This window comes from Nerophis ophidion, linkage group LG15, assembly GCF_033978795.1.
Source record: "Nerophis ophidion isolate RoL-2023_Sa linkage group LG15, RoL_Noph_v1.0, whole genome shotgun sequence".
In the NCBI taxonomy this organism is placed as follows: Eukaryota; Metazoa; Chordata; class Actinopteri; order Syngnathiformes; family Syngnathidae; genus Nerophis; species Nerophis ophidion.
In genome coordinates, this window is record NC_084625.1 from 38,290,767 (window position 1) to 38,317,918 (window position 27,152).

The window sequence follows — 27,152 nt, forward strand, 5'->3', positions numbered from 1 at the left end:
CACTAGGGCAGGGGTCACCAACATTTTTGAAACCAAGAGCTACTTCTTGGGTACTGATTAATGCGAAGGGCTACCAGTTTGATAAACACTTAAATAAATTGCAAGAAATAGCCAATTGGCTCAATTTACCTTTAAAAAATACATTTATATATATATATTTCTGTCTGTCATTCCATCGTACATTTTATTTCCTTTTACAGAAGGTTTTCTGTAGAGAACAAATGATGAAAAAACACTTAATTGAACTGATTAAAAGAGGAGAAAACTCGAAAAAAATTCAAATAAAATTTTGAAACAGGTTATCTTCAATTTCGACTCTTTAAAATTCAAAATTAAACTGAAAAAAAATTATAGAAAAACTAGCTAATTCGAATCTTTTTGAAAAAAATTGAAAAATAATTTATGGAACATCATTAGTAATTTTTCCTGATCAAGATTAAGTTTAGAATTTTGATGACATGTTTAAAATAGATTAAAATACAATATGCTAAATATGTTAAAATATATAACAAATTGGACCAAGCTATATTTCTAACAAAGACAAATCATCCATCCATCCATCCATTTTCTACCGCTTATTCCCTTTCGGGGTCGCGGGGGGCGCTGGCGCCTATCTCAGCTACAATCATTATTTCTTCTAAATTTTCCAGAACAAAAATTTTAAAAAAATTCAAAAGAATTTGAAATAAGATTTAAATTTGATTTTACAGATTTTCTAGATTTGCCAGATTATTTTTTTTGAATTTTGAAGAAATATTTCAGAAATATTCTTCGTTGAAAAAACAGAAGCTAAAATAAAAAATTAAAATAAAATGTATTTATTATTCTTTACAATAAAAAAATACTTGAACATTGATTTGAATTGTCAGGAAAGAAGATTAGGAAGGAATTTAAAAGGTAAAAAGGTATATGTGTTTAAAAATCATTTTTATGGTTGTAATTTTTTCTTTAAAATGGTCTTTCTGAAAGTTATAAGAAGCAAAGTAAAAAAATAAACGAGTTTATTCAAACAAGTGAAGACCAAGTCTTAAAAATATTTTCTTGGATTTTCAAATTCTATTTGAGTTTTGTCTCTTTTAGAATTAAAAATGTCGAGCAAAGCATAACCAGCTTGCTAGTAAATAAATAACATTTTAAAAAATAGAGGCAGCTCACTGGTAAGTGCTGCTATTTGAGCTATTTTTAGAACAGGCCAGCGGGCTACTCATCTGGTCCTTACAGGCTACCTGGTGCCCACGGGCACCGCGTTGGTGACCCACGCACTAAGGTGTTACCAATCAACCTGATGGACAGAAAATTTGGCCGCCGAAAAAAGACTTTGATCACCAAAACAGAATTGTGAAACCCGATGTTGTGATGACGCAAGCATTACGACCAGGATTGTCTGCAGAGGCAGCATGTCTGTGATGTGGAAGTACTTCAATATATCTGAGATATACCCAAGGACCTCTGCCCTGAGCTGCTTGTGGTAGAGGAGTTTGAGTGTCCCACTGATCCGAGGAGCTATGTTGTGCTTCTGTGCTCCCTAGAAGGGTCTACCAGGACACACAGGTCATAGGTGATGGTCCAGACGAAGAGCAGCTCAAAAACCTCTATGAAAAGAAACAAACAAGGACACACTGGAGTCAGGCCTGGAGGTGGGGCTTGATGGTGAGCACCTGGTGGCTAGGCCTGTCCCCACGGGGCCCGACCGGACACAGCCCAAAGAGGCAACGTGGGTCGCCGCTCTAATGAGCTCACCACTCATAGGAGAAAGCATAGAGGTTGTGTGCAATGTGTGCTGGGTGGCAGCCAAAGGCAGGGGCTTTGTTGGTTTGAGCCTTGGCTACAGAAGCTAGGTTTTGGGATGTAGAACGTCACCTTGCCTGAGCTGGTCTCCGAAGTGGAGAAGTTTTGGCTGGATCTACAAACCCTGTTTCCATATGAGTTTGGAAATTCTGTTAGATGTAAATATAAACGGAATACAATGATTTGCATATCATTTTCAACCCATATTCAGTTGAATATGCTACAAAGACAACATATATGATGTTCAAACTGATAAAAAATTTTTTGTGTGCAAATAATCATTAACTTTAGAATTTGATGCCAGCAACACGTGACAAAGAAGGTGGGAAAGGCGGCAATAAATACTGAGAAAGTTGATGAATGCTCATCAAACACTTATTTGGAACATCCCACAGGTGTGCAGGCTAATTGGGAACAGGTGGGCACCATGATTGGGTATAAAAACAGCTTCCTTGAAATACTAAATAATTCACATACAAGGATGGTGTGAGGGTCACCACTTTGTAAGCAAATTGTCGAACAGTTTTAGAACAACATTTCTTAATGAGCTATTGCAAGGAATTTAGGGATTTTACCATCTACGGTCCATAAAATCATCAAAAAGTTAAGAGAATCTGGAGAAATCACTGCACGTAAGCGATGATATTACGGACTTATGATCCCTCAGGCGGTACTGCGTCAAAAACAGACATCAGTGTGTAAAGGATATCACCACATTGGCTCAGGAACACTTCATAAAACCACTGTCAGTAACTACAGTTGGTCGCTACATCTGTAAGTGCAAGTTAAACCATTGTATTCCGTTTATATTTACCTATGCCACAACTTCCCAACTAGTATGGAAACGGAGTTTGTAGTAGGACTCACTTAGACTTACAGCAAGGACTCTGAAACCAGATCTCTCAAGAAGGGCTAGACTGTCTTCCATTCTGGCATTGCAAGCAGTGAGAGGCAATGGGTGGAGGTGGCAATACTTGTTTACCCGCGGTCCAGAGCCTGTACGTTGGAGTTCAACCCAGAGGATGACAGGGTAGCTTCTTCAGCCTTTGGGTGGGGAGACGGGTCCTGAATGTTGTTTGTGCTCACGCACAAAACAGCAGTTCAGAGTACCCACCTTTTTTAGTTCTCTAGTGCTCCCCCCGGGGATGCCCATGATTTTGAGAAATGGCGGCCCAGATCTAAATCCAAGTGGTGAACTTTTGTGCTCACCACAGATTAACACAAGAATGTCCATATGCGCTTTTAGCGCCAGTACACCCCAGGCCGCAGTTCAATTATCGACTTTGTGGTTGTGATATCGGATTTGTGGTCTCATGATCTGGACACTCGGGTGGAGAGAGGGTCGGAGCTTTCCACTAATCACCATGTGGTAGTGAGTTAGCTCTGATGGTAGGGGAAGATGCCGGTCAGAACTCGAAGACCCAAACACATTGAGAGTGTTTGCTAAGAACATTTAGCAGTCTCCTGTCAGAGAGTGTTTCAACTCCCACCTCCAGAAGAACTTTGAAGATGTCACAAGGGAGGCCTTGGACATTCAGGCCGAGTGGACCAAATTCTGTGCCTCTATTGTTAAAGCAGCCAATTGGAGCTGGGGTCGGAAGGCTGTTGGTGCCTGTGCTTTGTGGACTTGGAGAAGGCATTTGACCGTGTCCCTCAGAAAGACCTGTAGGGAGTGTTCAGAGAGTATGGTAAAAGGCTGCCTGATTGTGGTGGTGCTCCCTGTGTGATCGGTGTAAGTGCTTGGTTCACATTGCCAGCAGTAAGTCAGACCTGTTTCCAGTGAGGGTTGGACTTTGTCAAGACTGCCCTTGGTCACTGATCCTGTTCATAACATCAATGGACAGAATCTGTAGGTGCAGTCAGGGCATTGAGGGGATCCGGTTTGGTAGCTGTAGAATTAGGTGTTGGCCTTTTGCAGACGATGTGGTGCAGCTGGCTTCCTATGGCCAGGATCTTCAACTCTACTGGATTGGTTTGCAACCGAGTGTGAAACGACTGGGATAAGAATCAGCACCGCCAAGTCCGAGGCCATGGTTCTCGCCCGAGGCCATGGTTCTCGCCCAGAAAATATGGAGTGTCATCTCTGAGTTGGAGATGAGATGTTGCCCTATGTGAAGGAGTTCAAGTACCTCGGGGTCTTCTTCACGAGTGAGGAAAAAGTAAATCGTGAGATCGACAGGATGATCGGTGCGGAATCTTTAGTGATGCGGACCCTGTATCCATCCGTAGTGGTGAAGAAGGAGCGAAGCCAGAAAACAAAACTTTCAATTTACCGGTCGATCTACGTTCCCATCTTCACCTACGTTCATGAGCTTTGGGTTATGACTGAAAGGATTAGATCACGGGTACAAGAGGCCTAAATGAGTTTCCTCCGTCCGGTGGCGGGGCTCTCCCTTAGATATAGGATGAGAAGCTCTGTCATTCGGAAGAAGCTCAGAGTAAAGCCGCTGCTCCTCCACATCAAAAGGAGCCTAATGGGGTAGTTTAAGCATCTGGTCAGGATGCTCCCCAGATGCTTCCCTAGGGAGGTGTTTAGGGCACAACTGGCCGGTAGGAGACCACGGGGGAGACCCAGAACATGTTAGGGGGACTATATATTCCATTTGGACTGGGCTTCCCTGTTAGGGTGCTGCCCAATGTGGCAGATGATTATTAAAGTTGTGTTTGGTTTGAAACGGTGCATCATGATAAGACAGATCCTCCATTTGTACTTCTTTAAAAAGTTAAAACTACATAATAGTATGTAAATGATGTAAATCGGTCAAGTAAAACCTGACTTATGAACAACAATATCAGACATTATTTCTGTGTCAGGTGATGAAATATGACACCAGCTTCCTATTGGTGAAAAATTAAAAAAACAATCACTCAAAGCATTAAAGGCCGTTTTTGGTTGCTGAGGGTGGGGAAACGGTAAGCCAACACTTTCACCATGTGAACAGCTAACGTGGACAAGAGAAGGTCTTCACAAGCCTGATTGATGTTTCTTGATGTTAAATTTTTTTTTTGTATTATGTTTGTGTACAATCTGTAAATGTTACCTGTCTGAGGCGTCACCTGGCTTTACTGGATTGTAACGGTTTACTTTTTAATGATGTGTGATTATTGTGTTAGGCCTCAGGCTTGCAGGATAGAAAAAGGTGAGATGATCTTACCAATCCTCCAGCGATTGAGTTCAGTTTCCAAACAGGTCACAGTGCCTCTCAGCGTCTTGTTCTTCTCCTTCTCCTTTTCATACTTGTTTTTCCACTGCTCTGCTGTAAGCTCCACGTTCACACACACCGAGTTCTTCACCGTCTTGGCCCTGGTCACAGGGAGCCGTGACAAAATATTGAATACATAAAAATACTTTACGGATCATATCATTAATTTTATTAAACATTTTATTGTTTTTAAGAAAATAAAACAGTTAAGATCAGAAAAAAATACATTATTATTCAATTTGATATAAAAAAAAGACGTGGTGAGTACCTTTGTCCAAACAGTAATGTGGACCTGGTCTCTGCATCGTTAAAGGAGGAAGGGGAACAGCAGATGACCATGGTGGTCCGACAGTTCCCTCCTAAGGAATCCTGCAGGATCCTGGTCATCTTACTGTCTCTGTAAGGCACATATGACTGACACAGACACAAAACATGTCTTTACATTCATAATTAATTAGAAATAATGCAATGATTACTAGGGCTGAAATTAAGGGTGCATGATAACTATGAGGAATTATGACATTATACTGATAAATCTGATACCATTAAAAAATAAGTTAGATAACAGAAAAAAACTAAAAACGCTCTAATAAGAAAACAGTTGTCACGGCCCGGGCGCACTTCTGTGCATGCCACTCCGGCTGCAGCAGACGGCTGCATTCAATCTGCAATCAGTCAGCACTCAACACACCTGTCGCTGATGAGTTCCCTTGGCTTCTTAAGCCAGAGCAAACCTGTGTTCTGGGGCAGAACGCAGCGACCTATTTCCATACAGTAAGCCGACTTATCTAGCTCTATGCACACTCTCTCGCTCTCTGTGTTTCTCTCCCTCCGTGTTAATTTGTCCCGTGTCCCTTGTCGCCAGCCAGCTGCATTCCCCCGTTTCCTCGTCGCGAGCTGTGTCTCTGCCCGTATTCCCTCTGATTCCCATGGCTGCCTCTTTGGATCTCAACCTCCCGCCTGGACACAGACTTTGACGCCTCGCTCTTGCACCAGACCTCCTGCCTGTCTCTGGATCTTCGAGCTTGCCTAGCACCATTAGACTTCTGCCTCTCGCTCAACACTCCTGGTAACACTCAGCTAATCACTACACATAGTCACATCATACACATTTTGGATTAGTTTTCACACTTCATAATATTTTATAGAAATAAATAAAGCTAAACTACGTCCCTGCATTCTGTGCCGTCTTCTTCAGCCCTGTACCGTACCAGACAGCACAGTGACCTTAGTCTCTGCCACTTTCTCGACCCCCCACGGTTCCCTATCTGTCGACCATGCGTCCTCGACGCTGTGAATTGCCCCGACCTGCTGGAGTGTCTCTCTCCGACCAGGAAAAAAGGACAATTTTTGATCAATTGAAGGCTGATTCGCTGCCATCGTGATATTTCTCAGAAGACGAGGACGATGAAGCGTACCACAGGAACGAAGAATTGGAGGCATGGAATGATGATCCCGGGACGTGGAGTGTTTAGGACGCGATGATAGCGGACACCGTCAGCTATTCGCCCGAAGAGCTGGAAGGTATGATGTGGGGCCCCGAGGGTTCGCTGGTCCCTATCGACTACGTCTGGCCCGGGGACATTGCTGCATCACCGTCACCATCACCATCACTCTGGAGAGGACGAAGACCTTCTAGAAGGGCTTTGACTCGCTGCCGGGACGCTCCGCCTCCAGTGACTCAAACTCCACCTCTACTTATTCAAGCTCTGCCCCCAGTGATTAAATCCCCGCCCCCAGCGACTCTAGCTCGGCCCCCAGTGACTGTAGCTCCGCCCCAGTGACTTTGGCTCTACCCACCGCTCTGGAATTTGTTTCTGGCACTCCTCAACAATCTCATGGTGGAATGAGAAATGGACTGTTTTAATTATCTAGAAAAGAGTAAGAATCAACCTGTTTCCTGGTCTCCCGCCTCCCACCCTTTGTGACTGTTCCATATTTGGCAGGAAGCGTCTGGCATCCGCTTTTGGAGGAGGGGGATGGTGCTGATGGCTGTGCTGCAACCAGCAAAACAGCTACCCCCTGCTAGATCACCACAACCTAGTCTTCGGCAGGCCAATCTGCAATCTCCAGCCAGCCAGACCACCACCACCTGCACCAAGGCTGGCCCCCATTCAAGCACCCGCTCCTAAGCTGGTCCCCGTACCAGCACCCGCTCCAAGGCTGGTCCCAGTACCAGCACCCGCTCCAAGGCTGGTCCCCGTATCAGCACACACTCCAAGGGTGGTCCGCATACCAGCACCCACTCCTAGGCTGGTCCCTGTAGCAGCACCCAGACTAGTCCCCGTACCAGCACCCAGACAGGCCCCCCTACCAGCACCCAGACTGGTCCCCATGCCAGCACCACGGTTAGCTCATGCTTCAGCACCTCATCCAGCTCATGCTTCAGCTCCTCGGCCAGCTCCTCAGCCTGTTGCTTCATCTTTGGCTCCGACGACATTGTCCTCCTTTTCCCTGACTCCGACAACATTGTCCTCCTCGTCTCTGGCTCCGACAACATTGTCCTCCTCGTCTCTGGCGGGGCTTTCCACGGTGCTGCCATCCTCCTCGTCTCCAGCATTGCGACCTCCGGCTGCCCAGCCACACAGGCAGCGATCAGACGCCCGCACACCGCACCCCCTGTGGCCAGCGCATGGACGCAATTTGCACCAACAGCAGCGATGCCCAGGACGCAGGCGTATAACCTTTAGGCTGCTGTAGTTCTGGCGCCACTCGCGTCCGTCTTCTCGACAGCCAAGGATGTGGCCGTTCCATGGTTGCACACCTCGCCTGCTGCAGCCGCGTTCTACTTGCCGCCGCCACCAGACTCGTCCCCGGTGGATTCGTTTTCACACTTCATAATATTGTAAAGAAATAAATAGAGCTAAACTACGTCCCTGCATTTTGTGCCGTCTTCTTCCCCCCTGTAGAGTAACAAAAATACCTGTATTGTGGTATCGGAGCAGAGGGTGCAGATTAAATTAAGCACTTCTTTCCTCCAACATTTTAGGAGGTTGGAAACTTCCCCTGACCCCATTGTAAACAAACATAGTGTTGATTCCTCACTGTTTTATAGGAACACATTGTTGTGCTATTTGCACTAAATGTTCTGCAAACATTCTATGAGGAGTGGAACAAAATTACATGCATCAAGACATAAAACTATCAGCCACCTACAACACCAGCATTGCTATAACAGAGTTTTGAAAACCTAAAAAGACGCATGCTGCCAAAGAAACCGCCTGCAAAGAAAGGCCAGGGGCTTGTTTGTATCACTGCATTGTTTGTCAAGTACAAGTTTGCCAGAAACGACACGACAATCAAAACAATCAGTGATTTTATTATGAGAATGAAGGCATCAGACAACCAGCACTTTATCATAATTGAAGAAACTGTATTTTGTCAGCACAAATCGTCATATACACCTTGTTAAATCCATAGTTGTTTGACTCTTACACAAACTACACTTATTGTTTTTTTTGTCTAAATCGGTCTTGAAAAGCAGGAAGATATCAGTATTGGTGTGTATATATATATATAAATACAGTGGGGCAAAAAAGTATTTAGTCAGCCACCGATTGTGCACATTCTCACACTTAAAATGATGACAGAGGTCTGTAATTTTCATCATAGGTACACTTCAACTGTGAGGGACAGAATGTGAAAAAAAAATTCCAGGAATTCACATTGTATGAATTTTAAAGAATTTATTTGTAAATTATAGTGGAAAATAAGTATTAGGTCAACCATTCAAAGCTCTCATTGATGGAAGGAGGTTTTGGCTTAAAATCTCACGATACATGGCCCCATTCATTCTTTCCTTAACACGAATCAATCGTCCTGTCCCCTTAGCAGAAAAACAGCCCAAAAGCATGATATCCCCACCCCCATGCTTCTCAGTAGGTGTGGTGTTCTTGGGATGCAACTCAGTATTCTTCTTCCTCCAAACACGACGAGTTGAGTTTATACCAAAAAGTTCTATTTTGGTTTCATCTGACCACATGACATTTTCCCAATCCTCTGCTATATCATCCATGTATCCATTTTGGTATAAACGCAACTCATCATGTTTGGAGGAAGAAGAATACTGAGTTGCATCCCAAGAACACCATACCTACTGTGAAGCATGGGCGTGGAAACATCATGCTTTGGGGCTGTTTTTCTGCTAAGGGGACAGGATGATTGATCCGTGTTAAGGAAAGAATGAATGGGGCCGTAGCTGTAAGATTTTGAGCCAAAACCTCCTTCCATCAGTGAGCGCTTTGAATAGTTGACCAATTACTTATTTCCCAACATTATTTACAAATAAATTCTTTAAAATTCCTACAATGTGAATTCCTGGATTTTTTTTCAGATTCTGTCTCTCACAGTTGAAGTGTACCTATGATGAAAATTACAGACCTCTGTCATCATTTTAAGTGGGAGAACTTGGTGGCTGACTAAATACGTTTTTGCCCCACTGTATATATATATATGTATATATATATATATAGTTCAGTATGGAGCAGCACAGAAAGTTATATGATATTTTGTTTGTTTCATACAAGATTTTATTACACATACAGTACATGCGTGCACAATTTTTTTTTTGCAGAGAGCATGTGCTTTATTTTTAAAGGAATTGTTTTTTTAATCATCATTATTATAAGCATTATTAGACCCATAGCTGTCTTGTTTTTAAAAAACTATATTTCCAATTGTCTTAATTACTGCTGTTTTTCATGGAAGGTACTGGAGGACAGCTGACATTTTATACAGAAAGACTAAAACTAATGCATCAAGTGAAATACATGACACACTCTCAGCAGGAAATATATTTTTGTACGTAAAAACAAAAGGACAAAAGAAAAGTCCACTCATTCATGTGATCTCTACTCCTGCGAGACAATGAATGATATCCAGCGAGCTCATGAAGTACAATAAAATAACATCACAAAAAATAATTTTGAATTTCGATCACATTTATTTCCTAATTGTTTGTGTGTATGTATGAATTACTTACTGAGCCCTCGGCCAATGCAGAAATAACATTTCCAAGTGAAGACAGAGACTTATTGATCATCTTGGCTTCATCCAGAACTGTACCTTCTGCTCCAGTTTTACCCACCTTGCAATGAGACAACCACACGTTAGCATTTCACACGCATGCACACACGCACACACACCAATGCAATGAAATCACACTTTTCTTCTCTCTTTCTCAGAGCCTTCCTGATCCTGTTTACTGCCCTAAATTTTGGTCTTATTATTGCTGCTACTGCAACAATCATGTCACCTTAATAAGCCTCGGCTGGGGCCGTACTTTGGGTCCCGCACACAATGGGGGACAAATATATTGTACATACAAATTCACATACATTCTCACATACATACATTCATACATATGTATACACATACAGTATGTATATTAATTTAATAAAAACACACATACGCGTACACATTGGTACTTACCCACATAGATAGGTACCTAAACTCCCACATACATACACAAATACAGTACATACCTACACACACACGGTACATACATCCACACGCACAGTCACTGTACAAACATACATATACACATACTGTACATTTAAAGCACATATGCATACATACAGTCATGCATATAATCACGTATCATCAAACATATATCAACATTATATATGCTTTTTTTTGTAATTGAAGTTATATTATATACAGTATTGTATATGTGTGTTGCATTTGAAACATTTGTATTGTTGATAATAGAGGTAATTATTGTTATTATTCATTATCACTAGTGCTATTTCTATTGGTATTTGTATTGCTCCATTTGTAGTGAAATAATGTTCATTGTCACTTGTGTATTATTAATATTTTTTTTCACTAACTGCACTTTTCATATCATATTTGTACTAATCGTATTTGCTGATTCTTTTCTGTTTTTGTTGTGGCTCCGGTGCGGCTAAACCAAACATTAATAAAAATCCATTTAATAAAGTCAAATACAAATAAAACAACAAGAAAGGTATCCCTCACTTCTCTTTTGTAAAGTAAATATGATTTGCCTGAGTAGCTGAACAGGACAAAAAAAACAACCGTGGCAACACCCGGGCAATTGGGGGGGGGGGGGGGGGGTCATGTAGAGTGGAGAGTTGCATGTTACGTAATTCAATCACATTAACCACGCAAGAGTTGACTGAACATAAATATGATGGAAAAACACTTCTCTTACACAGGACACTTTTTATATTTAACTAAAGAAGAGCAGGCAGTTCCTCATACTCTCAGAACATCAAGAGAGAAGTTATATGAATCAGCTAGAAATATTTCTCTATAAGTGCTGTGAAAGAACCCAGAATTGTTTTTCCAACCATCCATCCATTTTCTACCGCTTATTCCCTTTGGGGTCCCGGCAGAATTGTTTTTATTTTAATGTATGAAATTACAAGAGAGCCTTACATTACTCTGGATAACTGATAGAATGGTTGAAGACATACAATATAAGTCCAAATCCAGTGTGGCAACAAAGTATTATTTAGTTTTTAATTGATTAAACAGCGATTTGTGTTGGAAATGAAAATCTCTTATTTTTACCCAAATACAAATGTTGACAGGTATGGTAACACACACAATCACACAAAAGAATTGAAGACAGAGTCCTACTTTTTCACTGCCAGCCAGATCAACAAGGTAAAGCTTGCTGGTGAGTTTCTGTTCCGTCTGAGAGTTTTCCTGCTTTATGCTGAATTGGAAGATGCTGTGACTCCTGGAACTGTGCTCATTCATGTCTGGAAGCGGAATAGTGTAAACAATAAAACAAAGTCAGACTGTAACAAACAATATTTGTGGGAAGCAGATACTTCCTTCATGATGAGAGCTATTGTGATTCTAGTTCCCTAATAATATTGTAACATATTTTACTATCTTTTATTATACTGTACTCATATATTTCACAATCTGTACTTGTACACCCCACAATGTTTTGTGCAACTCAAACAGTTAATTTTGTATTTGTAATATAGTTAACAGTTTGTCAAAGATACTTTTTCTGCTTCTATTCATTATTTAATGAATGATCAGACTGGCAAACATTAAGTATTTGAGCAACAAATCAAATACTGCACTTTAATTTGCTATTCATTAATTTTATAGCCTTTGTCCTTTTTGGGATACACGTAAGCTGGAGCCTATCCAAACTGACTTTGGGTAAGAGGCTAGTACCATTACAGGGAGCATATACACTCATATTCACAGCTATAGGTGATTTCCAGTGTCAGGCATGAGGAAAAGAGACCCGTACTTGGAGTAAAGTCATGCAAGAACAGAAAGAACATAGAAACTCCACGAATTTAAACTGAGATTAAAATTTTGAACCACCTTGTTCTGAGGCAGATATGTTCACACCCTCTGGAGCTTTATTTTGATTTACTTCAATTTCACAATTTGAACTTTCCCTTTTTCTTGCAACTGCATCACTAAAAACACACACAACCACTGGAATTGTTGAGGAAATGCCCCTCCAGAAATGAGATTCTGAAGAGGCAACATCTTAAAACAAGGTTGTCACTACCACTGTTGCTGTGTTGTTCCTACTTCCATTGAAATGCATTTTACTGAAAACCGTAAAAAATATCATGTCAGCATGATTAATATTACACATGACATACTAATCGATATGATTTATGCCGACTATAAATAGAACTAGCACATGACTTGAAGTCTACTTCCAGTGACTGCGGTCAGGAGACTTGGAGAGGCTGAACCCATGTGAGGCAGCGACACTGCACTCGGCACACAGACTCACTTGTGACAGCCACAATTCTGTTGTTTTTGCCTTCATCAATGGCTTCCATGACCTCATCAGGACTGCACACGAAACGCTCAGTACACCCCTGAGGGAACATCACAAGGCACACAAGCGTGTTCAGGAACAGTCTTAGCACAGACAAGCACTTATCAGCACTGGGAACCAAGACCAACCATATTGTGTCTGGTGGACCCTCTTAATTGGGAACACAAAAAGAAGATTACATATTTTTCTCAGTATCATTCTCTCCATCAATGTCCAAACCATTTTAACTGAGGTGAGAAACGCCGAATGTGTGGAAACCACTATGATATTATCTTAATGCTAATATCAATGTACTGTAGGTCAATATATGATACATAAATATTAGGGCAGTCTAAATCAACTCATGAGATTAATCACAAAAAATGATCACGTTATTCATGTACACACTTAGATTAATCATGCACTTTATTTTAACCGCAGGAGGCTCTTTAAACTTAGTCGCTGTACCCTCAGTTATCAGATCAATGCATACGTCAGTACACAAATGAGTGAGGAAACTACGACCGTTGTGCTTGCTGGCAAATTTCACTCCAAAATACAGCCTGAAAGAACAATGAGAAATTTACCGGTCTTATTACAATATATTATCAACAATCTCCTCTCTGAGCTGCAACCTTATCGTGGTAGAGGAGTTTGCGTGTCCCAATGATCCTAGGAGCTATGTTGTCCGGGGGCATAAAGCCCCCTGGTAGGGTCTCCCAAGGCAAACAGGTTCTAGGTGAGGGATCAGACAAAGAGCAGCTCAAAGACCTTTATGAAGAAGAAACATCATGGACCCAGATTTCCCTCGCCCGGACGCGGGTCACCGGGGCCCCCCTCTGGAGCCAGGCCCGGAGGTGGGGCACGATGGCGAGCGCCTGGTGGCCGGGCCTGTTCCCATGGGGCCCGGCCGGGCACAGCCCGAAGAGGCAACGTGGGTCACCCCTCCAATGGGCTCACCACCCATAGCAGGGGCCATAGAGGTCGGGTGCATTGTGAGCTGGGCGACAGCCGAAGGCAGGGCACTTGGCGGTCCGATCCTCGGCTACAGAAGCTAGCTCTTGGGACGTGGAACGTCACGTCACTGGGGGGGAAAGAGCCTGAGCTAGTGCGCGAAGTCGAGAAATTCCGGCTGGATATAGTCGGACTCACTTCGACGCACAGCAAGGGCTCTGGAATCACTTCTCTCGAGAGGGATTGGACCCTCTTCCACTCTGGCGTTGCCGGCAGTGAGAGGCGACGGGCTGGGGTGGCAATTCTTGTTTCCCCCCGGCTCAAAGCCTGTACGTTGGAGTTCAACCCGGTGGACGAAAGGGTAGCCTCCCTCCGCCTTCGGGTGGGGGGGCGGGTCCTGACTGTTGTTTGTGCTTATGCACCAAACAGCAGTTCAGAGTACCCACCCTTTTTGGGAACGCTCGAGGGAGTACTGGAAAGTGCTCCCCCGGGTGATTCCCTTGTCCTACTGGGAGACTTCAACGCTCACGTTGGCAACGACAGTGAAACCTGGAGAGGCGTGATTGGGAAGAATGGCCGCCCGGATCTGAACCCGAGTGGTGTTTTGTTATTGGACTTTTGTGCTCGTCACAGTTTGTCCATAACAAACACCATGTTCAAACATAAGGGTGTCCATATGTGCACTTGGCACCAGGACACCCTAGGCCGCAGTTCCATGATCGACTTTGTAGTTGTGTCATCGGATTTGCGGCCTCATGTTATGGACACTCGGGTGAAGAGAGGGGCGGAGCTTTCCACCGATCACCACCTGGTGGTGAGTTGGCTGCGATGGTGGGGGAGGATGCCGGACAGACCTGGGAGGCCCAAACGCATTGTGAGGGTCTGCTGGGAACGTCTGGCAGAGTCTCCTGTCAGACAAAGTTTCAATTCCCACCTCCGGAAGAACTTTGAACATGTCACGAGGGAGGTGCTGGACATTGAGTCCGAGTGGACCATGTTCCGCACCTCTATTGTCGAGGCGGCAGATCGGAGCTGTGGTCGCAAGGTAGTTGGTGCCTGTCGGGGCGGCAATCCTAAAACCCCTTGGTGGACACCAGCGGTGAGGGATGCCGTCAAGCTGAAGAAGGAGTCCTATCGGGTCCTTTTGGCTCATAGGACTCCGGAGGCAGTGGACAGGTACCGACAGGCCAAGCGGTGTGCAGCTTCAGCGGTCGCGGAGGCAAAAACTCGGACATGGGAAGAGTTCGGGGAAGCCATGGAAAACGACTTCCGGACGGCTTCGAAGCGATTCTGGACCACCGTCCGCCGCCTCAGGAAGGGGAAGCAGTGCACTATCAACACCGTGTATGGTGCGGATGGTGTTCTGCTGACCTCGACTGCGGATGTTGTGGATCGGTGGAAGGAATACTTCGAAGACCTCCTCAATCCCACCAACACGTCTTCCTATGAGGAAGCAGTGCCTGGGGAATCTGTGGTGGACTCTCCTATTTCTGGGGCTGAGGTCGCTGAGGTAGTTAAAAAGCTCCTCGGTGGCAAGGCCCCAGGGGTGGACGAGATCCGCCCGGAGTTCCTTAAGGCTCTGGATGCTGTGGGGCTGTCTTGGTTGACAAGACTTTGCAGCATCGCGTGGACATCGGGGGCGGTACCTCTGGATTGGCAGACCGGGGTGGTGGTTCCTCTCTTTAAGAAGGGGGACCGGAGGGTGTGTTCCAACTATCGTGGGATCACACTCCTCAGCCTTCCCGGTAAGGTTTATTCAGGTGTACTGGAGAGGAGGCTACGTCGGATAGTCGAACCTCGGATTCAGGAGGAACAGTGTGGTTTTCGTCCTGGTCGTGGAACTGTGGACCAGCTCTATACTCTCGGCAGGGTTCTTGAGGGTGCATGGGAGTTTGCCCAACCAGTCTACATGTGCTTTGTGGACTTGGAGAAGGCATTCGACCGTGTCCCTCGGGAAGTCCTGTGGGGAGTGCTCAGAGAGTATGGGGTATCGGACTGTCTTATTGTGGCGGTCCGTTCCCTGTATGATCAGTGTCAGAGCTTGGTCCGCATTGCCGGCAGTAAGTCGAACACATTTCCAGTGAGGGTTGGACTCCGCCAAGGCTGTCCTTTGTCACCGATTCTGTTCATAACTTTTATGGACAGAATTTCTAGGCGCAGTCAAGGCGTTGAGGGGTTCCGGTTTGGTAACCGCAGGATTAGGTCTCTGCTTTTTGCAGATGATGTGGTCCTGATGGCTTCATCTGACCGGGATCTTCAGCTCTCGCTGGATCGGTTCGCAGCCGAGTGTGAAGCGACCGGAATGAAAATCAGTACCTCCAAGTCCGAGTCCATGGTTCTCGCCCGGAAAAGGGTGGAGTGCCATCTCCGGGTTGGGGAGGAGACCCTGCCCCAAGTGGAGGAGTTCAAGTACCTAGGAGTCTTGTTCACGAGTGAGGGAAGAGTGGATCGTGAGATCGACAGGCGGATCGGTGCGGCGTCTTCAGTAATGCGGACGTTGTACCGATCCGTTGTGGTGAAGAAGGAGCTGAGCCGGAAGGCAAAGCTCTCAATTTACCGGTCGATCTACGTTCCCATCCTCACCTATGGTCATGAGCTTTGGGTCATGACCGAAAGGATAAGATCACGGGTACAAGCGGCCGAAATGAGTTTCCTCCGCCGTGTGGCGGGGCTCTCCCTTAGAGATAGGGTGAGAAGCTCTGCCATCCGGGAGGAACTCAAAGTAAAGCCGCTGCTCCTTCACATCGAGAGGAGCCAGATGAGGTGGTTCGGGCATCTGGTCAGGATGCCACCCGAACGCCTCCCTAGGGAGGTGTTTAGGGCACGTCCAACCGGTAGGAGGCCACGGGGAAGACCCAGGACACGTTGGGAAGACTATGTCTCCCGGCTGGCCTGGGAACGCCTCGGGATCCCCCGGGAAGAGCTAGACGAAGTGGCTGGGGAGAGGGAAGTCTGGGTTTCCCTGCTTAGGCTGTTGCCCCCGCGACCCGACCTCGGATAAGCGGAAGATGATGGATGGATGGATCAACAATCTTTTACCCACATTACTCGCTTTTGTTTGGCACAAAAATACAGTACATACGTACAATATACAGATACTGTATATAGTCACATTAATACAATCCCTAATTGATGGTAACACCAACCTATAACAAGTAAATAACCACCCAAACAATTAGAATAATAATTTAAACATGTTGTGATTGTTGGAAACCTTTGTTCTTCATCCATCCATCCATCATCTTCCGCTTATCCGAGGTCGGGTCGCGGGGGCAGCAGCCTAAGCAGGGAAGCCCAGACTTCCCTCTCCCCAGCCACTTCGTCTAGCTCTTCCCGGGGGATCCCGAGGCGTTCCCAGGCCAGCCGGGAGACATAGTCTTCCCAATGTGTCCTGGGTCTTCCCCGTGGCCTCCTACCGGTTGGACGTTCCCTAAACACCTCCCTAGGGAGGCGTTCGGGTGGCATCCTGACCAGATGCCCGAGCCACCTCATCTGGCTCCTCTCGATGTGGAGCAGCGGCTTTACTTTGAGTTCCTCCCGGATGGCAGAGCTTCTCACCCTATCTCTAAGGGAGAGCCCCGCCGCACGGCGGAGGAAACTCATTTCGGCCGCTTGTACCCGTGATCTTATCCTTTCAGTCATGACCATAGGTGAGGATGGGAGCGTAGATCGACCGGTAAATTGAGAGCTTTGCCTTCCGGCTCAGCTCCTTCTTCTCCACAACGGATCTATACAACGTCCGCATTACTGAAGACGCCGCACCGATCCGCCTGTCAATCTCACGATCCACTCTTCCCCCACTCGTGAACAAGACTCCTAGGTACTTGAACTCCTCCACTTGGGGCAGGGTCTCCTCCCCAACCCGGAGATGGCACTCCACCCTTTTCCGGGCGAGAACCATGGACTCGGACTTGGAGGTGCTGATTCTCATTCCGGTCGCTTCACACTCGGCTGCGAACCAATCCAGTGAGAGCTAAAGATCCCGGCCAAGTGAAGCCATTAGGACCACATCGTCTGCAAAAAGCAGAGACCTAATCCCGCGGCCACCAAACCGGAACCACTCAACGCCTTGACAGCGCCTAGAAATTCTGTCCATAAAAGTTATGAACAGAATCGGTGACAAAGGACAGCCTTGACGGAGTCCAACCCTCACTGGAAACGTGTCCGAACCTTTGTTCTTGTACATACTAAAAAAACAGGTTTGTATCGTTTTTTGTTTTTTTTTTAAACCAAATTAAGATTAGACATTCTTTTAATTCCGCATTTAAACTGTTCCATAGTAAGTCAGTACATTTTTTAAAATAAAATATACTTACTTACTTACTTACTTAATCCCACATATTGAAACACAAATGCTTATTCGTGTTGTGTGTATGGTCCAAATTTTAAGATTGAAATTCCCCTTTAAATTATAATCACCTTCCCTTTCAGTGAAAAAGTTTTTGTACATTTCCGGGCAGTAATTTTGTTATTGCTTTATATGTAATTTGAACTGCTTGTAGTTCCACAAGATCTTTAAATCTCAAAAGTTTTGAATGTAAGAAGTACGTATTTTTGTGATCCCTATATCTTGCTTTATGAATGACCCGTATTGCTTTCTTCTGCAGGGTGATGAGGGAATATAGTGTGCTCATGTAATTATTGCCCCAAACTTCTGCACAGTATCGCAAGTTCTTATCTCTGTGTGACAATGTTTTAACTTCCTCTGCCTTCTTAATAATAAAATGTAATTTTCAGGCTGTTAAACATTCTGTAATTGCGAACGATCAATCAGAACAGCTATAAAATAATATACCATAGCGATGGTAATATTGTGTAAGGAACTGTAATTACCCGAAGGCAGTGGCAGGTATGCCTTCAGTATTAAACCCAGTTGCTGTGGTAGCGAAGAAGAAGACTAGATTGTTCAAAGAGAGAAAGTCTTCTTCCTTCGCATCGCCACTGCCTTTACCATACACCTAATTTCAAACTGCCAGAAAACATTTTTTTAGATAGAAATATCACATAATAAAACAGAATAACTATTGTAAGACCACCAATGAGAAAAGACTTGATATGTTTTCACAAAAATCTCTGATAAAAGTGACTTTAGATTTCTTCTCTACCTTCTTAGTTTCTGCTGGGTTTGTATTCCATCTTACTAAAACAGTTCGAGCAGCAATCTACATTTCATGATTTCAATGCACTCAACTGTAATCCAAACACAGATTTCAAGCTTCTCCTCACCCCAAGCAGCAATGCGTGCTCAGCGTTCGCTCCAATGATGTCGTCTCACGGCGATTGAAGGTTAATTGTCTTGTCTTGTCCATAAAACGACTTGCCATGGCTTTGGATCTAAGATTTCCTTAAAGTCCGCCTTTCTTTGTGCAGTTCTACTAGCTGTTTTCAAGCCTGTGGCTTAACAATAACTGTACGTCATTACACATTTTCCCAAACTACAGAACGGGGAGAAGGTCAAAAACTTTAATCGCTTTAAAAGAACTTATAGTTAACGTGTTATTATCACGGTAGCTTTGACAGCCCTAATTGTAACACGTGTAAACTTGACTCAAAGCTGATCCACAAAAGCTTGTGTGCAGAAGATTGCGTCTCTTAAAAGAGCATTATATGAAAAACAATCCAATCGGCCTGTCTGTCTTCATGAATAAATGGTAAATGCTTATACTGGTATAGCGCTTTTCTACCTTTTGTTTTGTAAGGAACTCAAAACGCTTTGACACTATTTCCACATTCACCCATTCACACACTGATGGCGGGAGCTGCCATGCAAGGTGCTAACCAGGACCCATCAGGAGCAAGTGTGACGTGTCTTGCTTAAGGACACAACGGGCGTGAATCGGATGGTAGAAGGTGGGGATTGAACCAGTAACCGTCAGATTGCTGGCACAGCCACTCTCCTAACTTCGCCACACCATACCCACTTCGCCACGCCGTCCCCTGAAGATGTAGAACAGGGGTCACCAATGCGGTGCCCGGCGGCACCAGGTAGCCCGTAAGGACCATATGAGTCACCCGCTGGCCTTTTCTAAAAATAGCTCAAATAACAGCACTTACCAGTGAGCTGCCTCTATTTTTTTTTTTTTTATTTATTTACTAGCAAGCTGGTCTCGCTTTGCTCGACATTTTTAATTCTAAGAAAGACAAAACTCAAATAGAAATTGAAAATCCAAGAAAATATTTCAAAACCTTGGTCTTCACTTGTTTAAATACTTTCATTTATTTTTCTACTTTGCTTCTTATAACTTTCAGAAAGACAATTTTAGAGAAAAAATACAACCTTAAAAATTATTTTAGGATTTTTAAACACATATACATTTTTACCTTTTAAATTCCTTCCTCTTCTTTCCTGAAACTTTAAATCAATGTTCAAGTAAATGTATTTTTTTATTTGTAAAGAATAATAAATACATTCTAATTTATTCTTCATTTTAGCTTCTGTTTTTTCGACAAAGAATATATTTCTGAAATATTTCTTCAAACCTATTATGATTAAAATTCAAAAAAAATATTCTGGCAAATGTAGAAAATGTTTACAATTGAATTCAAATCTTATTTCAAATTCTTTGAATTTCTTTTAAAATTTTAGTAATGGAAAATCTAGAAGAAATAATGATTTGTCTTAGTTAAAAATATAGCTTGATCCAATTTGTTATATATTCTAACAAAATGCAGATTGGATTTTGACCTATTTAAAACATGTCATCAAAATTCTAAAATTAATCTTAATCAGGAAAAATTACTGATGATGTTCCATAAATTATTTTTTTAATTTTTTCAAAAAGATTCGAATTAGCTAGTTTTTCTCTTCTTTCTTTCGATTGAATTTTGAATTTTAAAGAGTCGGAATTGAAGATAAACTATGTAAAATGTAATTTTCTTTTTTTCCCTGTTTTCTCCTTTTTTAAACCGTTCAATTAAGTGTTTTTTTTTCATCATTTATTCTCTACAAAAAACCTTCCGTAAAAGGAAAAAAAATGCACGACGGATGACAGAGATACCCATATATATATATATATATATATATATATATATATATATATATATATATATATATATATATATATAATCATCAGGAGATTTCAAAAAATCTCCTGATGATTGAGGGAACCCCTCATGAAACAGTTCTGTAGAGATGAAGTAGTCTTGTGATTTTTTCCCACACCTACATATTGCGCTCTACCACGGTATCGAGCACTATTCTCTGAATAATCCAATCAAGACATATATGTATACATATATATATATATATATATATATATATATATATATATAGTGAGAGTAAAAAGTATTTGATCCCTTGCTGATTTTGTTGGTTTGCCCACTAACAAAGACATGATCATTCTATACTTTTAATGGTAGATGTATTTAAACATGGTGAGATAGAATATCAAAAAGAAAATCCAGAAAATAATTTTAAGGAATATATTTTAATTGATTTGTATTTCATTGAGGGAAAAAAATTATTTTATCCCCTAGTGTGCATTAGGATTTCTGGCTTTCACAGAGCAGTTAGACACTTCCAATCAACTTGGGAATTGAAGACTGTATAAAAGACACCTGATCAGAGACTCAAACAGATTCCAAGCTCTCCATCATGGGTAAGACAAAAGAACTCTCTCAGGACCTCAGAGACAGGATTGTTGACCTGCACAAATCTGGAATGGGCTACAAAAACATTAGCAAGATGCTGGGAATCAAAGTAACAACCATTGGTGCAACTGTTAGAAAATTTAAAAAGTATAACATGACCATCAACAGAACTCGATCTGGTGCTCCACAGAAGATTTCACCTCGTGGAGTTGCAATGATCATGAGAACTGTGAGAAATTGTCCTGCAACCATTCAGCAGGAGTTAATGAATGACCTCAAGGCAGCTGGGACCACAGTCATCAGGAAAATAGTTGGCAACACTTTGCGACGGAATGGGTTAAAATCCTGCAGTGCCCGAAAGGTACCCCTGCTTAAGAAGGCACATGTGGAGGCCCGCCTAAAGTATGCCAATGATCACCTCAAAGATGCACAAAGTGATTGGGAGAAGGTTCTATGGTCAGACGAGACCAAAATTTAACTATTTGGCCTAAACTCTACACGTCGTGTGTGGAGAAAGAAAAATGTTGCCTATGACCCAAAGAACACTGTGCCCACCATCAAGCATGGAGGTGGAAGCATTATGTTTTAGGGGTGTTTCTCTGCCAAGGGCACAGGGCTACTACACCGCATCAGTGGGAAGATGGATGGAGCCATGTACCGTGCAGTCTTGAGGGACAACCTCCTCCCCTCTGCCAGGAAGCTGAAAATGGCCCGTGGTTGGGTCTTCCAACATGACAACGATCCAAAGCATACAGCAAAGGCAACAAAGGAGTGGCTCAAGAAGAACCATATTAAGGTCATGGAGTGGCCCAGCCAGTCTCCGGACCTCAATCCTATTGAAAATCTATGGAGGGAGCTGAAGGTCCGAGTTGCCAAGCGACAGCCCACCAACCTGAATGATCTCGAGAGGATCTGCAAAGAAGAGTGGGCCAAAATTCCCCCTGATATGTGTGCTAACCTTGTGGTTAACTACCACAAACGTCGGACCGCTGTGCTTGCAAACAAAGGCTTTGTCACCAAGTATTAACTGCTTTTGTCTAGAGAGATCAAATACTTATTTCCCACAATGAAATACAAATTAATTAAAATTCATTAAATGAATTGAAAGTTATTTTCTGGATTTTCGTTTTGATATTCTGTCTCTCCATGTTAGAATACATCTACCATTAAAAGTATAGAATGATCATGTCTTTATTAGTGGGCAAACCAACAAAATCAGCAAGGGATCAAATACTTTTTACTCTCACTATATATATATATATATATATAGATAGGTTGATTGGCAACACTACATTGGCCCTAGTGTGTGAATGTGAGTGTGAATGTTGTTTGTCTATCTGTGTTGGCCCTGCGATGAGGTGGCGACTTGTCTAGGGTGTACCCCGCCTTCCGCCCGATTGTAGCTGAGATAGGCGCCAGCGCCCCCCGTGACCCCAAAAGGGAATAAGCGGTAGAAAATGGATGGATGGATATATATATATATATATAAATATATATATATATATATACATATATTTATTTGTAAAATGTAAATTGAGCAAATTGGCTATTTCAGGCAATTTTTTTAAGTGTGTACCAAACTGGTAGCCCTTCGCATTAATCAGTACCCAAGAAGTAGCTCTTGGTTTCAAAAAGGTTGGTGACCCCTGATGTAGAATATTTGCTGATTATCAAAACGTCCACAATACTATGAGAAGAACATGCAAGTATATTGTCATGTATTATCATAAGTCATTCAACACGCGCAATGTGATTTATCAAGACTAAAACGGTTCTGCGCACACTATTTTGTGTCTTTATTTACAATCATAATTATTTACAGCATTTTCTTGCGTCTGAATCATTAGAGTGCACGCTTGCAGTTAGTGTCAGCGTCTCCCAGAGACAAGTGGGTTCTGTTGTAGACCTCACTTTAAGAGCACTTCTAAAATGCCTGAAATGGTGATACATATATTTGTGTGATACATATTTCAAAACATAACAAAAATCAGGTTGGTGATAATAAGGACTTGCAGTAAGGTGACAGCAGGTAGTACACATAATAAAGGGGAACTATAATTTTTTTCTACATTTAAAACACTTCCTTGTGGTCTACATAACATGTAATGATGGTGTTTGTTTTGGTTTAAATGTGCATATATTTTGATTCACAAGCCACTTTCTGACTGTCTTTTCAGAATGCGCCGTTTTGTGGGCGGTCCAATTTACAAGCCTCCACTTCGACTGCTTCTTCTCCTCGCCATCCATGTTGTAGTTTTTAGCACTTCCCTATCGAATCTACTGACAGATATAAGTTAAAACTATACGCTAATTTGTATTAGAAAAGGCAACAGTGGAGTATGCATGTGTATATCCAAGGCAGTCTGCCCGACAACAAGATAATGGAGAAAAAAAAGGAACTTATTGTCTACATCACAGGACTACAATGATGGACTCGCAAAGGTCTTTGGGTAAATTTCTACCATTTATGGAGATATCCACTTATGTCACAGTTCAGAAAACATCACAAGTCAGACCAAATTCCAAAAGACTTGTTTGGCAAAAGTATGATGGACATCAATATTATTTTATAAACATCACCGCCATGACTCCACGGTTTAATTTCAATTTTTGGGGATTTATGGGTATCCCAAATACACGATAGCAGGTACCATCGGGCAAGAAAAGTTGTTTTTTCATAATAGGTCCCCTTTAAATAAGGCAGTCTGCACCTTTTTTGTGATTGTTATCAATTGTACACACGCGCCCACTAATAGTACACACCATTTAGTATTTTTTAATTGACTCTTAGTGTATTAAGCCCGGTAATATTTAATGTGGTCGTGTGTAATCTTTTTTGTTGAATATATGCGGGCAAATAAAAACAAGCTGTGTGGCCAAAGTGGCCACACTTTGGACACCCCGGCTTTATCATCTATTATGAACTATACAGACAAATGCTGTTACTACTAATTCTATAAGTGCTTTATGGAAGTCAAACTGTGTCAAATAATGATAAAACTTACACACCACACCTTTCCCGTCCAAAGGCAAAACCTAGTAACTCACTTCTAGCTGATTTTGAGAAAACAAAAGAAAAAACAATCTATCTTGATGCTGTCTTACAAAGATCTACAAAGTCATCAAACGTATAGATGTTTTCTTGAGCTTTCATTTTTTTGAGCCATGGATTGAATCTGCTCTCATGAAGGTGTGCCCTTTCTCCAGATATTTTATCACAATCTTGGGTGGGACCCATTCTGCGTTTGCACATTGGGCAAGAGCCGTGTACAGCGTCCAGTTTTTATTTTGACCTCCACAGTTATCTGCCCAAAAGAATATGCAAGGGGAAGAATCAAGAACAATACATTTAATGAAGGTGCTTGCAACCTCCTGGGCCAATCTTCCAAATATCCCCTCGTGCCATAATATCACATAATCAGGTTGACCGTCGGCCCCCATTCGTGCAAATGTCTCATTAAAGACAGTAAGGCGACTGACAAAGAATCTCCGATTGGTCCCTTGAGATACTAGGTTTTTCTGTTGTATCTACGCGGTTATGTGGTAGTTGCTAGGTCCTGCCATACGCGGAACAGCTTACTTACGGAACAAATTACAATATCGCATACACTAATGTAAAGCATATCACCTAGGAACTCCAAAATTATTATCAGCTCAGTTTTGACCAAAATTGAGTTACTGGGTTTTGCCTTTGGACAGGAGACCTAGTGTGTGTATGACTATTGTTGGGACTTTAACTTTTAACTTTAACTTTATTGTTGGTGTTTTTGGGGTGTTTTAAGTTCAAGTTAAAGTACCAATGATTGTCACACACACACTAGGTGTGGTGAAATTTGTCCTCTGCAATTGACCCATCCCCTTGATCAGCCCCTGGAAAGTGAGGGGAGCAGTGGGCAGCAGCGGTGCTACGCCCGGCAATCATTTATGGGGATTTAACCCCCAATTCCAGTGCCAAGCAGGGAGGCAATGGGTCCCATTTTTATAGGCTTTGGTATGACTCGGCCGGGGTTTGAAGTCACAACCTACCGATCTCAGGGTGGACGCTCTAACCACTAGGCCACTGAGTAGAGGGCTTGGAGGGCTTTATAGGCACAATAGATTACTCTCATTAGCTGCATTGGCCACCTCATATACTACGTATTTTACAAATTAGAATGCATTAAAAAAAACAATATGTGTCCTTGTCTTATACAGGGATTGTAAATGACAGGCAAAATTAACAAACAAGTGCAATTCCCCTTTAACTGTGAGTCAACACTAAAAAAGACATCACACATGTCTTACCTTTACGTACGGCACTCTGTTTTTGTCTTCATGGACGGAGAGGTTGGTCTTGGTCACTGCAGAGGACCACAAAGAAGAATGTCATCCCTGTCGGCTAAAAGTATGTATCAGCAAAGAAGTCATTCATACCGTCCAGCAGATCTCGGATTTTGTCCAGATAGACTTCAAAATAAGACACCTATAAATAAAAAATCATTGAATAAGACTCCCAACACTTTGAAGTGTGATCGATTATTAAAATTAAAGGTTTACTTTGATGTGAAACTCCAGGTTCTCATCCATAGAATAAATATAATTAAAGATGTCCTCCACAATTCGAGGAATGATTCCCATCATGTCTGCGTCATGAAGTTTTCCCTACAGCAGAATCAAAATACATTAATCAACAGAACAACCTTTTAAAAAGTACAAATGATCATTTGAAGCTGTTTTACCTCCATTGTGTGTGTTTTACCAGAGGATGTCTGCCCGTAAGCAAATATTGTGCCATTGTAGCCATCAAGTACGTCTGACACCACAAAAAAACATTTTTATTGAACTGAATGTTTGCATTGTGTGTGTTTGAACACAATTTTTCATAAGGTTTACCTTTGATAATCTTCTGAGCCACAGCATTGTAGAATTGTACCTGAGTAGTAGTGGACTGGAATACACGGTCAAAGTAGTACGGTTTACCCTGTGAACAAGAGTTTTCAGAGCGTCCATTACAGTTTTTCTTCATTGCTTTGAAGCAGCACTCAAATCAGAAATCAGATTTTCAAATACACTGCTGGACAACATGACCTAATTTGTTGGGAAGAAGTTCTTTTTTTTTTTTTTTTTGGTCCTGTCGAGCTTCTCAGGCAAATCATATAGTTGATGTAGATGCCCATATCGGCTGTTCAGATTTACTTTACAAAAGAGAAGTGTAGGATACTTCTCTTGTTGCCTTATTTGAATTTGACTTTATTGAATGTATTTATATTATCATTTGGTGCAGCCGGGCCGGAGCAGGAGGGGATAGAAAGAGAAAAAAAGGAAGACAGAGGGGAAAATTGTGGGGATAAGAGGGGGATTAGACAGAGAGACAAAAACAACAGCAAATACAACAATAACAACAACAACAATAGAACAACACCAGCACATACAATATGTACAAATATGATCGTAAAAGTGATAGCAAATAAGCAGTTAGTGAAATAAATAATATAGTAATGACAATGAGCATTTTTACACTAAAACTGGAGCAATACAAATACCAATAGAAAAAGCGCTATTGATCATGAACAAAACCAATAGTTTAACTCTATTATCAAGAATAAAGTTGTTCAAATGCAACAATAGGTATACATAATGATAGCTAGAAAGATAATGAGAAAAAAAAAAAATTAAAAAAAAGAAGGAATACCGAAAGATGAAAGGGAAGAGAGAGAGGCAACCTATATTAATCTTGTAGATTGTTATAGTAACAATGGTTTAAGCTCCGTCAATATGCCTTGTGTAACCCAGTTTACCCTAGGGCAACAACGTTGATAAATGTTTGATGAAACATGATTATGTGCATGAGTGTATTTATGTAT

The 27,152-nt window shown here is 42.4% G+C and overlaps 1 protein-coding gene across 1 annotated transcript in view; it reads right to left on the minus strand.

Moving 5' to 3' along the window:
- Positions 1–27,152, minus strand: part of LOC133569651 (kinesin-1 heavy chain-like) — a 92,372-nt gene that overhangs the window by 39,726 nt on the left and 25,494 nt on the right. The window contains exons 2-11 of the mRNA XM_061922144.1: positions 26,182–26,269; positions 26,028–26,101; positions 25,846–25,950; positions 25,723–25,771; positions 25,594–25,649; positions 12,739–12,826; positions 11,598–11,722; positions 9,973–10,077; positions 5,260–5,405; positions 4,944–5,092 (exon numbers count right to left, since the gene is read on the minus strand). Of these exons, the coding sequence (XP_061778128.1) occupies positions 4,944–5,092; positions 5,260–5,405; positions 9,973–10,077; positions 11,598–11,722; positions 12,739–12,826; positions 25,594–25,649; positions 25,723–25,771; positions 25,846–25,950; positions 26,028–26,101; positions 26,182–26,269 (985 nt within the window). The remainder of the gene's footprint in view (positions 1–4,943; positions 5,093–5,259; positions 5,406–9,972; positions 10,078–11,597; positions 11,723–12,738; positions 12,827–25,593; positions 25,650–25,722; positions 25,772–25,845; positions 25,951–26,027; positions 26,102–26,181; positions 26,270–27,152) is intronic.